The 18298-nt window shown below is 37.5% G+C and overlaps 1 protein-coding gene and 1 pseudogene across 1 annotated transcript in view; both read right to left on the bottom strand.

Annotated features, from left to right (window-relative positions):
• Positions 1 to 2639: 2639 nt before the first annotated feature.
• KTN1 (kinectin 1 (kinesin receptor)) overlaps positions 2640 to 18298 on the bottom strand; it is a 105864-nt gene continuing 90205 nt past the window's right edge. Inside the window, exons 41-43 of the mRNA XM_006894368.1 lie at positions 5334 to 5426; positions 4173 to 4286; positions 2640 to 2681 (exon numbers count right to left, since the gene is read on the bottom strand). Coding sequence (XP_006894430.1) covers positions 2640 to 2681; positions 4173 to 4286; positions 5334 to 5426 — 249 coding nt within the window. The remainder of the gene's footprint in view (positions 2682 to 4172; positions 4287 to 5333; positions 5427 to 18298) is intronic.
• Positions 15225 to 16340, bottom strand: LOC102875300 (annotated as a pseudogene).

The following is an 18298-nucleotide window of genomic DNA, read 5'->3' on the forward strand; positions in this document are numbered from 1 at the left end:
CTGTATTGAGTAGTATTATGTAACAAAATGTACATAATGAATTTATGACTGAAAAAACTAACAGCTTTGTGAATTTTTACTCAAATCACAATAAACTTATTTAAAGTGGGAGAAGTAGTCGAGAGAATACACACATGAAACATACAGACACAAGTCTACAGTTATTCTGGTATGAACCTTTCCAATTTATTACTGGCAAACCAAACACCAATCTTTTTCCTCTATCTGCCCCCTCCTCCCAAAATCAGAAATTAGCTAAAGATAAGGGGGTAAAAGTTAAAGAGATCTAAGCACAAAATGCCTGGATGAAGAAGAAAAGCAATAATGAAGAGAGTAAGCTCCGGATCCAGAACTAGACATGTGATCTTAGCCAAATTAATCCCGTCTAAGTAAAATACTATTACTACTAATAACTCTGCTGGTTTAATGTCAAGGAGTTGTGCTGCTATCTCAAAGGCATACATAGTTTAAATATACGAGCTGGTCCTCAGGAAAAGATATGCAACTTGTCTGTGCCTCTGAAAACCATGTTATTTTCTCAGAAAACCTGCCAGGTCAGCCAGAGTGGCTTTAAGGCACATAGTAAAAACAAGAATAACAGCAACGTCAACCACCTAATTCACAGGACAATAATATCATGTAAGTGGCATGAAATATCAACAATTAAAATTCTCATTTTCCCTCTAGAAGACCCTTCAAATTTGTGGAGGAACCTGGCGAAATAATATAGACAAAAATACATGTCACATGTCAACTTATGCAAACATGAGACATTAAGAAAAGTTAGCTGAGAAAAGAAAGCGTAATATTGCTATCTATTCCAAAGCCATAAAAATGATCTTCATCATTTAAAAAAAGAGAGTAACGGGTAGGAAGGGGCAGCAGATTTTTTTTTTATAAAACTTAAAGGTGAGACAGAGAAAAGGTTAAAGTTTGTTATAAACTGGTTATAGGGGGCAAAGCATATTTTTCACAGAAGTTCTAAAAATGAATAAATTATTATCAACACCATTCATTTTTATATAAATAAAAAAATTTACAGCTTTCTTTTACTGGAAATATATTTCCTAGCACTAGGTATTAGCCTATAAATTCTGGTGATGAAGAAATTTCTATTTTCAACCTGATCATCCAATTAGTTGCATATTAAGTATCTTAAACAGAGTACCTAACCAAATTAGCCTAGGAAGCACATACTGAGAAAAGATAAAGACTGAGGATAAAAATCTGAGGGCAACAAAAACCTTTTCCCCCCAAAAATTTTATTTTATACTGGTTTGCTTATAAAGTTCATATACATTGTGTTTCACACCGGTAACATAAACCTCTTAAGGACATAAAAAACCTTGGGGGACAAGTATGGAGGGATTTATCATTTTCGATGTGAGGTAGTAAATCCAAAGGAGTTCTCAAATGTATGTGGGTCTCTATTTTCCATATAATCCAGCCTATCATTCACAATGTACTATTAAGTCTCAGTAATATTTTCACTTACAAAATTTGGACTACTTTGGATCAACTAACAAAAGAAAGCTGAGTTAATGCACAGCACTGTCTACCAGGTAACAGGTAAGTTTTAGTTGCGTTATCAGGGTATATATTGTTAACAAATGATAGCTTTATAAAACTTGAAGATGAAAATGCTGTCGTCAATGATTAGTAGAAACTCAACTAACTGTGACAAATGAATAAAAATCATGAGGTAAGGTAAAAATTGTTCATGAGATTAAATCAAGTAGATCATGTATTTAGAAAAATAAGAAAAAAGAAAATTGGTAAGTGATGAACAGATGCTACTACTGTCAAAAGGCAAGAGAGAAGACAATAATCTTATATTTTCTAAAACTCTCCAGAAATTAAATTTTCCGTTAGACCACTGATTCTAGCATATCTGACTTGTAGAACTATTTTCAGTTATACAAGTTATACTACTTTCAGTCTCATTATACACAAAAGAAGAATCTGCATTAGACTGATCTTTGTAAAATAGAAGCAATTCAAAAAGTACACAGGCAGCTTTTAAAAGAGAAAAATTTGAGTGATGTTTTCACACAACTATATTCCCCAATATATGCGTTGTAAATTCTAATATTTATGCCTGTAGTGTTTGTAATCTCAACTGAGATTAGGTATAGGGTTTTTTTAAGATAAAAGATAATTTAAGCAACAAGAGCAGAGATATGAGAGACACCAAATCATATTAAGATCACCCAGGATCAGAACATAAGAATTTGACAACCTCAATTTGGCCTTCTAGCCACTGAAACTGTGAAAATAAATCTAATTATAGAACTACTAGATAATTAACAGAATTCTTGGGTCCCAGAATTAAGGTGTGGGAAATATCTGTGTCCTGTCCCTCCAACTCTATGCTCTGTAAATCTAGAAGTTTTAGTTCCTAGGGAAGGAATGTTCCCAATAATAATAAACAGTATAAAAACAATTCTATAAAGAGTTGTGCTGTCAACCCAGACACAGGCAGTCTGAACCTACCAGGAATTTTGCAGGAGAAAAATGGGCTAATTCCTCCCATGATTTAGTCTCTGAAAACTCGCTGGAGGGTCAGCAATGAGTTGGTACCAACTTATTGGAAATGAATTTGAGTTTTTAAAAATTCTATTCAGGAAAAAAGGTCTGAGTCACTCCACCACACAAAACACCACACCCAGCTGAGGTGCTTGCTGAAAGCAGAGGGAGTACAGAATGGATGGTGAAAAAAGGCATTACTAAATAAAAACCAATAGCAATCATATGAACAGTTACAGAAATGAAGACTCTATTGTTTTGAATATTTCTTCTGTTTTGTACATATTTATGTGTGAGTGATGAAGCAAGTGAGTATATATGGCAAATATCTTAGTTTTCGTCCTTTTCTTACTTTAGTATTTATAAAATGTAAGATGCAAAAAGGCTAGAGAATATTTAGCTTTACAAATGCTAGTTGTACTGTATTTAGCCCATGACTTTATAACTGTTTTTATTTGGTAATTATTTATATACAGCTGCTAAGTCACAAAGGTATAGAGTGTGGTGGTTAATGTTAAGAGTAAACAGCTAGACCATGATTCTTAGTGATGGGGCAGATATTATGTTCAGGTCCATTTCTAAATTTACTGAAGTTTAATTGGACATAAACCAGAACAGATACACAGAACTCTTAGTATCAGTTAGTTAAATGCTTGTCTTAGTTTACTCTGTATTTTTCTATTAAAAAAATAATCTAATATGCAAAAACATCTTTAACATAAAAATACAACGATAATCCCACAATTTCTCAAGTCATTCAATTGCGGTTGGACATCTGAATGGTTTCCACGTTCTTGTGATGATATATAAAGCTGTTATGAACACTACTGAAAAAAAAAATACAATGATAATAACAATGTTTTGAGATGCACTGACAAATAGTACCCATTTGTAACTACAAACTACTATATGTATTCTAAATTTATAATATAACAAGGTTTATGGCAGTGGGTTTATGACAAGTCGGTCATCAATTAGACTTTGGTAATGAGGTACTGCCTATATTTATCCTCACTTTGTGATCTACTGAGAACAGACAATCAAATGGAAGTCCAGGTGGTTCCTATAGAGTATGACCTGCATCCAGTATGCTGATGAGGAACAGGTTATCCTTGTCCCCTCTCAATCCTACAACAGACTTGTCAACCTCTGCCCTTCAGTTCTTAAGAAGCTGGATGCAGCCTGACATCTGACTTGCAGATTTGGGCTTTGAAAAGAATAGGACAGGGTTCAGATCTCTTGTTCACAGGGTCATTGTACTGAACTCAGCAGCATCTAACAACTACAATGAACTTCATGAGCCAGCAGCCTCCTGTATAATCCACCAATTCTCATGGGTTTGGAACTTTCCAACCTCCACAACTCTAAGAATTATGCCCCTGAAATAAATCAACTTCTCTCTCACCCTCCACCAAGTAACAGAGTATAGAGGTTAAGGTCACTTTATTTTACCAAATCATTAAAATGAAGAAAAAAGAAAAAAAAAAGTTAAGGCTTTCCACTACAGCCCGAGAGAAAGAAGAAATACTACCTCTTGGGTAAATGGATTTATGGTAAAAACAAAACAAAAACCCACAAAATTACACATATACACAATGTCTAATAAAGTCTGAATATATAGCAACGCCTTAGCAATTCTTACCTACTATCTGGTAGTGTTCATTCTCCTTTGTGAGCTGTTGTTTTACTGCCTGAAGCAACTGCTGTAACTGTGTCACAATCTGATTTAGACTTGCAGACATTGTTTCTTTCTCAGAAGACTACCAAGGAGAAAATGGAAGTGATGTAAAACTTGAAACACAAGGAAAAGGCAATTCGACTGGTATCTTAAATTCAAATTAAAAAGTTCAGAAAAAAATGAGCATAGAAATCAACATCTACATAGTATCTGTTAACCAGTGGGGTAAAATAGAGCCAAAGAAAACTGTTATAAATGTTGTCTCTAGACTAAGAAAGGAAAAAAGCATCTATGAATAAATGCTGTCATCAAGTCAGAATCAGCTCATAGTTGAAACACAGTGGGTTTCAGAGGCTGTAAATCAGATGGGAGTAGAGTGCCCATCTGCTCTCACAGAGCCTCTGGTGGATTCAAACAGCCACGCACATGCTGCCTTTTCAGTTGGCAGCGCAGCTCCCATGGATACGCCTCCTAGAACTCCCTACATAGAGCAGATATAATCATGCTTGCAGAACTAAATCCATTCCTAGTTTCAGCAAAAAGTTGAGCATCAATGGACAACACATTAATAAGGGGAAAAAATAGCAAAAATATTATTTAACATTTATTAAACTCTTATTAACTGCCAGTATTAAGAGCTACCCTCATATGCAATATTATTATGTATGTCAACAACCCAAAAGATAGTTACTGTTTGTTATCTTTGCATTTGATAGATGAATCAACGAAGAGCACAGTGAGGCAAATGAAAGAATTCATTCAAAGTCAGTTACTAACCAGTAGAGACAAGATTGAAATATAGTGTAATTCCCAAAACTCACTTGTAACAAAATGCTTTACATACATATAATTGTACAAATCTTAAAATCGGCAAATCATCTTACTGAGTTAAAGGAGGGGGAGGAAAATCTTTGCAATATGAAAAAGAAAAAAGTCAACTAATGACTAAGTTTTAAAGGTAGGGCTTTAAAAAAAAAAGGATCATCTTCTGATAAGAGAACAACAGAACTGATGGGAGTATGTGACAAAGGAATTTTTCTAGTAAGACAAAAGTCTTAAACATTCTTATTCTTTACATGATTTAAACTGCCATTAGACTCCAGAATTCTGGGTGAAAGAAGATACTTACCGATTCTGGAGAAACATCACTGTTCTCAATAACAATAGGATCTCCAGCAGCCTTTACTATTTTTGACTGGATAAGATCCAAAGATTGTTGGGCCTATACATAGTTACAAATAACAAAACAAATAAGAGAAAAAATTATTGCTACATTATTTTGTGTAAGTCTAAACTTTTCTTAATATACACTATCAAGACAACATCTTAAACTTTTTTTATATAAAATTTTTATTTTATACTGGTTTACTTGCAAAGTTTGTATACGTTGTTTTTCACACTGGATCTTTCCCATTTCCTTCACTCACCTCACCCTCCACCCATTGAAGTTATGCGACCCTATGATTACCATTACCCATCCTTACCCCTCTGCTCCACCACCTTAGATTCTCATACACATTTTAATTGTTAGCTATTTCTACAATAATGGTCTTATACAATATTTGTCCTTATGGGACTAATTTAGTTCACTTAGCATAATGCTCTCCAATCCTTTTCATGTTAGGTAATGATTTACAAAATCATTGCTCCTGCGAGCTGTGTAGTATTCCACTATGTGAACGTACCATAACTTTTCAATCCATTCAACTGTGATTGGGTATTTGGGCTGTTTCCGTGTTCTTGCGATGGTGAATAATGCTATGAACACTAGTATACAAGTCTCCGTTTGAGCTTCAGTTCTTATTTTCTCAAGGTATTTTCCAAGCAGTGGAAAAGCTGGGTCATACGGAATTTCTATGTTCAGCTGCATTCCAGAGTGGTTGCACCATTTTACAATCCACCATCAATGTATATGTTCCAATCTTGCCACATTATCTCTAACATTTATTACTTGCTGTCCTGTTAAACTTAGCCACTGCTACTGGATCTCATTGTAGTTTTGATTTGCATCTCTCTTATTGCCAGTGGTTTTTGGCATTTCTTTATTATGATTCAACACTTTTTCTTCTTCAAATGAAAATAGCTTTTTCCTTTCCGGTTATAACGTAAATCACTGATCATACGTAACCCACAAAATTAGTAATTCCAAGGCTCTTTAAACAAAAGACATGCTGCCTCCTGGTCTAGATCTCTCTTTTTGCTTTTTTTTTTTGGGTGTGTGTGTATACGTGTATGCATAAATGTATGTATGTATATATACACATACATACATATATATGTAGATGCAAACAAAAAATTTCACAAAGTCTTTTATATGTTTAACTTGTTTTACAATGTTTTATGCAATAAACATGTTCATTCCAACTGGGGTGTTATACAGTATTTCTACTGCACAAATATTTTTTAAAACTGCCATCTATTGTTGTTTGTTGTAATGTGCCATCAAGACATCAGCAACTCACAACAGCCCTAAGCCCTGCTCTGTCCCGTACCAGTCTGTCTCCAACACACCCACCCCCATTACCCCAGTCACTGAATCAATCCATCTCATAGAGGGTCTTCCTCTCCTACGCTGTCCCTCCAACCTCCCAAGCACGACATCCTTCTCCAAGGACTGGTTCCTCCTTGCAACACATCCACAGTAGGTCAGACAAATCTTCAGAATCCTTGCCTCGAAGGAGCAGCCCAGTTTAACACTCTCCAGGACAAATCTGTTAGTTTTCTTAGCAGTCCATGGTATATTCAATACTCTTCTCCAGCACCAGAGCTCAAAGAAATCAATTCTCCTTCTATCCTCCCTAGTCATTGTCCAGCTCTCTGATGCATAGCATGTGACTGCAAAGACTATGGACTGTATCAGGCGCACCTTACTCTCCAGAATGACACCACTGCTCTTCAGTACACTGGAGAGGTCCCTAAATGGACTTTCCCATCGCAATACGTCTTTTCATCTCCTGGATGCTGGTACCAAGAGTGTTGACTGTGGAGCCAAGCAAACTAAAGCTGTTAACAATCTCAATCTATCATTTCAATCACCATCTATCCTGATGCTGCCAATTGGTCCAGTGTTGAGAATCTTTATCTTCTTGGTATTGAGCCTCAATCCATACTGAAGGCTGCAGTCCTTGACTTTCTGTAGCAAGCACTTCAGGTCCTCTTCAGTTTCGGCAAGCAGGGTTGTGTCATCTGCATAAAGCAGATTGTTGATGATGAATCTTCTACCAATCCTAATGCCACATATCTCCTCATAGAGCCCAGCCTCCCAGATAATCTGTTCTGCATATAGGTTGAAAAAGTATGGAGACAGAACACATCCCTGGCATACACCCTTCCCAATTTTGAACCATGCAGTGTTACCATTTATTATCATTATTATTATTGCCATCAAGTCACCTGTGACCCATGGCAACCCTATGAATACAGCAACTCTGAACTCTACCCTGTCCTGAGCCAGTCCCACTAATTCTGACACACCAACCCCCAGTGCCCTGTTACTTTATCAATCCATCTCATCTGGGGTCTTCCTCTCCTGTGCTGTCCCTCCACCCTTCCAAGCATGATGTCTTTCCCCAAGGACTGGTCTCTCCTGGCCATTTGTCCAAGTCTCTAGACTGACATTGTTGCTTTTCAGTACTCTGGAGAGGTTCCTGACAGCAGATTTTCCCAATGCAATTCTTCTTTTGCTTTCCTGACTGTTGGTGCCAAAAGTATTGACTGTGGAGCTCTAATTGTTAACAACCTCGATCTCTTTTCCATCTATCATTGTGTTGCAAATTGGCCCAGCGGTGAGAATCTTTGCCTTCTTGATGTTGACCTTCAATCCATATTGAAGAATGCAAAACTTACCTTCTGCACCAAGTGCTTCAGGTCTTCCTCAGTTTCAGCTAACAAGGATGTATCATGTGCATAATGCAGGTTGATGAGTCTTCCTCCAATCCCGATGCCACATTCGTCCTCATAAAGCCCAGTCTCCTGAATGATCTGTTCTGCATACAGACTGAAACGGTATGGGGACAGGATGCATCTCTGATGCACTCCTTTCCTGATTTTGAACTATGCGGTGTTTCCCTGATCTGTTCTGAGGACCACTTCATGGCCCAAGTATAGGTTTCGCATAAGCACAATCAAGTGTTGTGGAATTTCCATTCTCCTCAAGGCTAGCCATAATCTGTTGTGATCTACACAGTCAAATGCCTTTGTTTAGTCAATTAAACAAAGACAGACATTCCTCTGGTACTCTGCTTTCTGCCAAGATACATCTGACATTGACGATAATGTCTCTAGTCCCACTCCCTCTTCTAAATCCAGCTTGTATTCTGGTAGTTCTCTGACCATGTTCCAGTCATTTCTGGATGATCCTCAGTAGGATTTTACTAGTGTGTGATATGAGTGAAATTGTTCTATAATTTCCACATTCTTTTGGGTTACCTTTTTTTGGAATGGGAATAAATACAGATCTCTTCCAGTCAGTTGGCCAGGTAGTTGCCCTTCTTGGCACAAACTGGTGAGCACATCCAGGGCAGCAACAGTTTGTTGAAATATGTCAACTGGTATTCCATCAATTCCTGGGGCTTTATTTTTTTGCCACATCCTTCAGAATAGCCTGGTCTTCTTCCTTCATCACCATTTATAGTCACCATGAATAACATGATATATCCCTACCTTTGAATATCTGTTTAGTATTCCTCAAGTACTCCTACCTTTTTGAGTAAATAAACTGCCAGACACTGATGTGTTATTTTGATCCAGAGGTGGTATAAGGTGTCATCAATCAGAATACTACTCACAGTAACCATATGAATGGTAGATCTCAATCTTGCCCTAGCCTGTGACATCATCATCATACCTGATACACGTAAGCCCACTGTTTCAATTATTGTGTCAATCCATTTAATTAAGGACCTTTCCAAACATGACACCCTTTCCAAAAAACTAGCCTTTCCTAATATGCCCAAAGCTTTATCATCTTCTTCTCTAAGAAGAATAATGGATACACTTTGTCCAAGATATATTTGTTTGTTGTAATTAAGTCACCGATTCTAGTGGTGAATCTTTATCTAAATTTGCTCTTTAAAACAAACTTCCTAAATCCACATTATCTATTAACAATGACATTAAGATAGTGTCAAACAAGTCTGAGCTGAGAAGTGACAAACATACTTTAACTTTTTTAACGGTACCATTATTTATGGACAGATGAAAGAGACTATACACCAGTTTGATAGATGACGTTTTTTTACATTCACACAAGTAAATATATCCATGCATATTGCAGAACAAACAAAGGACAACCCATGACACTGTAGAGATGAGTTTCTAGTTCTAGGGCCTCAGGACCAAGGAAGTCTTAGACAACATCAAGATCAATTGGTTTAATATAGTCCACAAACGCACGGTTCTACATCTTACACTGTCAAGCAGTCACTGAGAGGGCTTATGAGCGGCTAGCAACAGCTATTAGTTCCTCCATGTCCAGAACACAAAGAAAAAAAGGAAAGATGGGGGCGGGGGGGGGGGAGGAAGAATCAAAATGTTAACAGACTTTGTGAACCTAAAATGCCACAACCTGGACCTGAGGAACTAGATGATGACAAAGCAAGCACTGCTGACCACTCTAAAAGGAGCAGAGTACAATATTCTGGGGAAGGCAGGAAGAACCATGCAACTAAACAAAAAAGCCCAAAGAAGGTAGAATTACCTTCTCCAATAGAGAATGGTGTAACTCCAAAAGACTATAGCCCTTTGTCATCTTTTACATCTGAACAAAATTCACCTTTGTAGTTCAATTTGTATCCAAACAAATTGTTGCTATTAGATGATGTCAAGTTGACTACTACAACTCAGAACAACATATCAAAATCTTACCCTATCCTACACTAAGATATCCTACTTCATGACCTCTTCATGTTCAAGTCCATTGCTGCAATTACTGTACCAATCCATCTCACTGAGGGTTATCGTTTCTCTTTCACCAATCCTCTACTTTTCCAAGCATACATCTCTTTTCAAGGGCTGGTGCCTTCTGAAAACATGCACAAAGTACTTTAGATGAAGCTTTACCATCCTTACCTCCAAAAACACCTAAATGTACTTTCTTCAAAAGTGATGTGTTTATTCTTTTAGCAATGCATGAAATAGACAACACTCTTCACCAAACCACAATTCAAAAGTATTCTTTGTCTTCTTTATTCACTGTCTTTCAGATCAATGTATAAGAAGTAACTTAAAATATTATTACTTGGATCAGGTACACTTTAGTCTTTAAACTGGTATCCTGTTCAATTTTAAGAACTGTGGGGAAGTCTTTGATAGCAGATTTTATCAATGTAAGATGTCTTTTGTTGATGTGTATGTGTTTTTATTTTTCCATTGTTGCACATTTTCTCCCTCCCCATACTTTTCCCTCCTTCAGCCCACACCACAATGCATTCTTTGTCCCAAACGGTTCTTAAGTATATAATGCATATCTACATTAGAACAGATGAGAGGAAGAACTGTCCAAAAAGAATATACAGTTCTTCCTCTCATCTGTTCTAATGTAGTGTTCATTATCTATCCATCTTTCCCCATTCCTTATATCTATTCTATTTTATAGTAATGGTGCTATGCAGTATTTATCCTTTTCTGATTGAGATATTTCACTTAGTATAATGTCCTCAAGGCTCAACCACGTTGTATGTTTTATTATTTCATTATTTTTAAATGCTATGTAGAATTCCATTGTGTGAATGTACCATAGTTTTTCTATCCATTTGTTTTTTCATTGGCACTTGGGTTCCTTCCATCTCTTTGCTATTGTGAATAATGCAGCAATAAAAAAAAAAAAACAACAAACAATGGTGCTAACAAAATTAGAAACCATCTGCAGAAAACTGAAGCAAGATCCACAACTCTTCTATACACTATAACCAACTCAAGGTCGATCAAGGCCCTAGAACTAAAACCAAAGATTATAAAATTCATCAGAGAAAAGCTAGAAATAACTCTGAAATCTCTAATCCACAGCATGAATGGTCTTCTAAGCATAATGGAAAAACCTATAGCAAGGAGAAAATAAAATAGACAAATGAGACCATCTAAAACTTAAATCCCTATGCACATCAAAAAGCTTCAACAAAGTTAAGAAGGAAAGCCACAGAAAGAGAAAAAATTATTGGCAATGATGTATCTGACAAGGGATTTATATCTAGAATTTATAGAATATTCCAGTTTCTCAATGAGAAAATTATGAATAACCCAATCACAAAATGGGGACAGGATATAAACATACTTCACCAAAGAAGATATTCAGATAATGAACAAACACATGAAGAAATGTTCAAAATCCCTAGCTCTAAGTGAAATGCAAAGCAAATGAGATATCACGTCACCGCAGCAACAAACAGCAAAGTTCAACAGAGCATCAAACAATAAATGCTGGCAAGGTTGTGGAGATACTAGAACTCTTATTCATTACTGGTGGGAATGTACCACCACTATGGAAGGTGATCTGGCTCTTTCTCAAAAGTTGTTAATATAAATACCTCCGTAATTCCCCTTCTTTGAATACACACACCCTAAAGAAACCTGAGCCATGATATGCCAAGTAAAATGCAATCATTGACAACTATAATCTTTTGTCCATTTATTATGTGATTATTTTCATGATATTGAAATATAATCCATGTTGAAAGCTAAAATCTTTGATATTCATTAGTCAAAATTGATGATAAAAAAATCAGTCACTTTCTTTTAAAAAAGTGTGTAATCTGAAAAAATGAAGATTATTGTTTAGTCTTCCTCTAATCTTCATGCCACATTTTTCTTCATATAGTCCAGCTTCTCAAATTATTTGATAAAGATACAACCCTACAGGACACATTTTCTGAATTTCAGTCATACCATTTTTCCTTGTTCCATTCAGACAACTACATTACAGTTTATGTACAGGTATAAACACAACTAGGTGCTCCAAAAATCCTATTCTTCTCAATTATTTGTTGTTCTTTGTTATGTACCACTGAGTTGCTTGCAACCCATAGTGACCCTATGTACAGCAGCTCTGAACCCGGCCTTGTCCTGAGCCAGTCTCACTGATACAGACACACCAACCTCCATTGTCCCTGCTACTCTATCAATCCATCTCATCTGGGGTCTTCCTCTTCTGCGCTGTCCTTCCACCCTTTCAAGTATGATGTACTTATCCAAGGATAAGTCTCTCCTGGCCACAGGCCCAAAGTATGTGAGGCAGACCATCAAAATCCTAGCTTCCAAGGGGAAATTGGTTTCACCGACTCCAAAACAGACCTATTTGTTTTCTTGGTGGTCCATGGTATGTTCAAGACTCTTCTCCAGCACCACAACTCTAAGGCATCAATTCTTCTGTCATCCTGGTTAATTGTCCAGCTCTCTGGTACATAGTAAGTATTACAAAGACCATGGCCTGGATTAGGTGCACCTTAGACTCTACACTGACATTGTTGCTTTTTAGCACCCTGGAGAGGTCCCTGACAGATTTTCCCAATATAATTCATCTTTTGATTTTCTGACTGCTGTTGCCTAGAAGCTGAGCAAGCTGAAACTGTTAACAACCTCAGCCTCTTCTCCATCTATCACGATGCTGCCAACTGGCCCAGTGGTGAGAGTGTTTGTCTTCTTGATGTTGAAAATCCATATTGAAGACTACAGTGCTTCTGTAACAAATTACAGACCTTCTATAACAAGTGCTTCAGGCCCTTCTCAGTTTCAGCAAGCAGGGTTGTGTCAGCTGCATAATGCAGGTTGTTGATCAGTGTACCTCCAAATCCTGATGCCACATTGCTCCTCATAAAGCTCAGACTCCCGAATGATCTATTCTGCATATACATTGAAAAGGTATGGAGACAGGATGCATCCCTGATGTTTTTATTTTTGTTAGTTCTTTGCCAATGTACTGTGCCAGTCATTTCTGGATATAATCAGCAGGATTTTGCCAGCGTGTAGTATCAGTGATATTGTTCGATAATTTCCATACTCTGTCAGGTTACCTTTTTTTGGAATGGGAATAAATATGGATCTCTTCCAGTCAGTTGGCCAAGAAGTTGCCCTCCAGATTTCTAGGCATAAGTTGATGAGCATTTTCACCAGGCCTTCAAAACCCTATGTACAGTAGAGTACACTTAAGAGTAAACAAACAGAGAAGGTGTTCGAGGCTTAGTCTTTACATTTGGAAACACAAAGGAGGAAGAATAGTTATAAACAGAAACTAATTACTGGAACATGGCATGTGAGAATTATGTAGGAAAACTGGACATAGTTAAGAAAGAAATGAAACACATATTGACATATTAGGTAATAGTGAAAAGTGATGACTTAACATCAGACATTCTGAATCAGACAATCATATTATGCTGGAGATGAAAAGGTGACGAAAAACTGGGGTCACCTTTGTAGTTAAAAAGACCTATCTTGAAATAAAATAATGTGAGCAAGAGGATAATATCCATACTCATACAAGGATAATTCCACTACTAAATTTATGTACCAATAAACAGAGCCAAAGAGGAAGAAATAGGTGCTTGCTACCCACTAGTGCAGTCAGAAATCAACTGAACTTACATGTTCTATGCATATAATAATAATGGTGACTGGAATGAGAAAGCTGGGAATCAAGAAGAAGGATCAGTAGTTGGAAAACATGGACTTGGTAACAGAAATGAGGATGGGGTAGAATGATAGAATTCTGTACAATCAATGATTTATTCATTGCAAATACCTTTTTTTTCCCCTAAATATCTGAAACATTTTTATTAAAAAAACCAAACAAACAAACAAAAAACAAAGCAAACATAGCATTTTCCCAAGGCAAATACTCAGAAATTTTAGAATAGTAATTAACCAGAATGTACAAAACACTGATCTTTTCATAATTTTGCAAAACTGCCTTTGACTTTCACAATGTTTCAAATTAACTCATCTATCTAATCCCACCATCTTTTTAAAATACATATGAATCTTTTAATGTGGCAAATAACAGAATGAAGTCTTCATTTTTGAGGGTTCAAACCTAATAAAAAGGAACAACCAAGTCTGAGCCTGAGAGAAATTTGGTATGTTGTGTATTATCGAGTTTTAACCAACCCAGAGCTGACCCTCCAGGTTTTCAGTCCACTGCATGGGAAGAAAATACCCATGTTTCTCCCTTAGAGAAGCTGGTGGACTCAAACTGCATGCCTTCAGATTGGCAGCACACCTCCTTACCATTAGAACACCAGACTCTACTGACACAGTAAGGTCCTATTAGATTAGTCCCAGGGCCAAATAAATTCTCAAGCAATTAAGTCTCCAAATTATAAGAATTAAACATTTTTAAATGCAATGATTGTAAATAATGGGGCACAGAAAGTGCAGCATCATCAAATATGTGAATTTACTATAATCTTTTTTTTTAAAAAAGGTAAAATGTAATGATTTAACTAAATTATAAAATTTGAGAAAGGTCAGCACATCTGGTTACGTGAACATACTTCTTAGGAAATATGTTAGAAAAACTCTAATTATGAATAATTAACATTGTCTCATTTCTAAAATCACATGAAAAATTCCACTTTGCTTTTCAGTAATTCTGATACTGGGCATATATTACTGTCCTTTCACTAACAAATACACACAGAAAATGGACTTAAATACGCAGAATCAATTTTTTTCATAAGCTAAATAAACCTCTGAGATGTGAAGATTTTGTTTGAGCATACAGTACTGCAATGGTGGCTACATAAAATAGAAAACTTTGAGAGGAAGCTCAATAATCAGAGGCTGTATTGCATTTAAAGATTTAACACTGGCTATATACAGAAGGGAAAGCACTTCAATTAAAAATACTTCACATGTTCCCAAGAGTGCTCTTTCACTATGGCAACTCTTAGCAGCGTACTATTTTGATATTGAAAAATCAACAGGAAAATTAGTACTCTTATCCTTTGGTTCTGAGTGACAATGTATTAATAATGCTTCTGGTTTTCACTTCCTCTTGGATGACAGTAGCAGAAAAAAAATCTGATGTTTAGCTGAAATTTGGCAGTCCAAGAAGTGCACCAACTGCTCCAAAGTATCCCTGATGTTCTAGAAACAATGCTTTCAGTTGACCTTTTGACCAATAATCCAGTGCATATGCCAAAAGTTTCATTGAGAGTGTATTGACACGTAGAAAGTTTCCAACAAAGACAACTCTGGTTATTTTCTCATTAATAGCACACATTCGTGCCAAAGAGCCAATGTTATTAGTGATGGTAAGCAAAGTAGCTCTTGCTAGATCCTCTTTACTAACAGATTCTCACTTGTCCTTATATATCATATTCCCAAAACTAGATGCTACAGCCCAACCTGGCAGACCAAATCTTCCATAATCTCCACCATAAATATCACAGACCAGCTTGTCTGCTTGGGTGCTGTCACCTTTGGATGCCATTTCAAGAGCCTCTTCAAAACTTTCACAGCCAGTTAGTAAGCTACACAGCCCTAGGAAGGTACCACCACCAAGGCTTGTTCCAGTTACTCGTTTGTACTTGTCTTTGGAATGGACTGCTAAAATACTGACTCCTGAACATTGGTTCACTACCAGTAGTGGGTATGGATCATCCAGGTTAAAGGGCATCTTTTGGCATCTTTCAGGCTCTGAGGCATTAGCAAAATAATAGCACTCTGCCTGTCCATTGAAAGTGACAGAATCTATATACAGCAAGCCCTTTACAAGGCAGCAAGTTCATCCAGTTTATGCAAGTGGAGGTTTCCAATTGTGCGAAAATCTTTTTCAAACTTGTAAGCACCACCTCCTGTAGCACAGAGCACCGTATGTAAGGTTGAGAAGTTTTTATTTCTTCCCTTTTGGATAAAAGTAGGCAGGTCATGCATGGGTTGGAAATCGAATAAAGTGCAAGTTCCCTGGTCGGCCAAAAAGTGTTAAATCCTTAAGTTCCAGGTGTACATCTCGAATGCCAGTGGATCCATATGCTACATTAGAAGTCAAATATTTCCGAATACTTTTTGAACTCTCAACTTCTTCTTGTTCTTCCTCTGCTGTGATATCAATAGGTTCAAAATATGAAAGCTTTACAAGCGTTCCTCCAATGTCCATGCCAAACCATGGGAAAGAGGGCTTCTTGGCATCCTTGATCTTCATGGCGTCGGCTTGCGGGGCAAAAGAGCAGCCTCCCGTAGGATGCTAGAAAGGCAGTGGCGACGACTCAGACTCCGGGAGGTCGCTGGACCGGGACTTAAGACCCTGCTGGTTTCTCCCCTCAGGCCAGGCGGGGCGGCGGGGCTTCAGGCGACGCCCGGCCCAGGGGGAGGCCCCCACCCCCGTGAGGGGTGGCCCGGACCGAGCGAGCTGGGGAAGGCCGCCAAGGCCGCCGCAGCTGCTCCAGACAAAAGGCCCGATGCCCGGAGCCGCCGCCCTGAGAAATATCCCGCCCAGGCTGAGCGCCCACGTGACCCGAGCCCTCCTTGCTCGGTTCGCTGCCGGCTGCTGGGAATTGTCGCAAATACCTTTTATAAGAAACATAAACATAGTCTATACATATGGATTTCACCTGATGATATATGCACAGCAATCAGAGTGATTAAATCTGTGGAAGTAATCACTGGAGAAGTTCAATGTCAGCAATGAAAACTAGTCCAGATGTTGTGTCCTTCTCAATATTACCCGTAATTTATTACAACCTACACAGTCAAATGGATCCCTCCTAGTAGGTCGGCCAGGGAGCTGTTTTCCAAATTTCTTGGGATAGACTAAAGAGCACATTCACGGATGCATCTGCTTGCTGAAACATCTCAAGTGACGTCATCAATTGCCACGGTCTTATTTATTGCCATTATCTAAAACTGCAATTTGACTTCTTCCTTCAGTACCATTGGTTCTTGATTATATTTTACATCCTAAAATGGTTCAGGATTGCCTAATTCTTTTTGGTACAGTGATTCTGTGTGTTACTTACATTTTTATTTTAATGTTTCCTGCAACATACAAAGTTTGTCCACAGAATCCTTCAATATTGCAACTCGAATCTTCAGTTTTCAGCTTAAGAAATGGCCAAGCATATTCTCTTGATTTTATAACTCCAGGGTTTCGCACATTTCATTGTACTATTTTACTTTTTCTTTCTTCTTAAGCTGCCCTTTGAATTTCCTGCATAGCCCTTTTCGTTGAAGTACCTATAAAGGAGTTGTTCTGTAACCCAAAGCCTGCACCTTTCTGGCAGTTTTCAGTGGGAGAGAGATGGGCAATCTCCTCCCCTAACTCAGAATTTTCAAATCCACTGCAGGGTCAGCTATGAGTTGGTTCTGAATCTATAGCAATAAGTTGAGTCTGAGCCTTTATTTTAGCTTCTCTACATTTATGAAGAATATAGGGAATTAGGGAGCTCTGGTGGTAAGGAGCTGCATTGTCAACCCAAAGGCATATGATTCAAATCCACCAGCTGCTCTGAGAGAGAAATATGAACAATCATGTCTCATGCAGTTTACTATCTCTGATAAAATCACTAGAGAGTCAGCATTAGTTCAGACTACATAGTATATAACAACAGTAATAGCACTCAATAACAAGTTTCAAGATTTCTTCTGACAATACTTTGGTCTTTATTTTCTGTCTTTTTAAAGACCTCTTGCTTCATTCATGAATGATGTCTTTACTGTGACATTAAAACTCATCTGGTCTTTGGTCATTAATGGTCAGTGCATCAAATCTATTGTTGAAATTGACTTTAAATTCAGGTAGAATCTGTGATTCTTGTGGACTCTGCTGATACTGAGTTTCTGTATTGCCTCTTTCCACAGATGAGGTAAATTTAAATTCTGTATATTTTATCAGGTAGGGTATACTTGCCATTTATGAGGTTTTGTTGTTTTTCTTTTAAAAAGGCATTTTCAAGGAATAAATCACTGACTGGTAAAAATTCTATCATGTGATCTAGTTATGTTGTTATGTGCCATCGAGTCGTTTCCGACTCATAGCGACCCCATGCACAACAGCTCTAAACCCTGCCCTATCCTGCGCCAACCGCACCGCCTCTGACACACCCATCCCGATTACCCCAGTCACCGAATCAATCCATCTCATAGAGGGTCTTCCCCTCCTGC

This window comes from Elephantulus edwardii, unplaced genomic scaffold, assembly GCF_000299155.1.
Source record: "Elephantulus edwardii isolate Elephantulus edwardi_28Jun2011 unplaced genomic scaffold, EleEdw1.0 scaffold00140, whole genome shotgun sequence".
NCBI classification, from domain to species: Eukaryota; Metazoa; Chordata; class Mammalia; order Macroscelidea; family Macroscelididae; genus Elephantulus; species Elephantulus edwardii.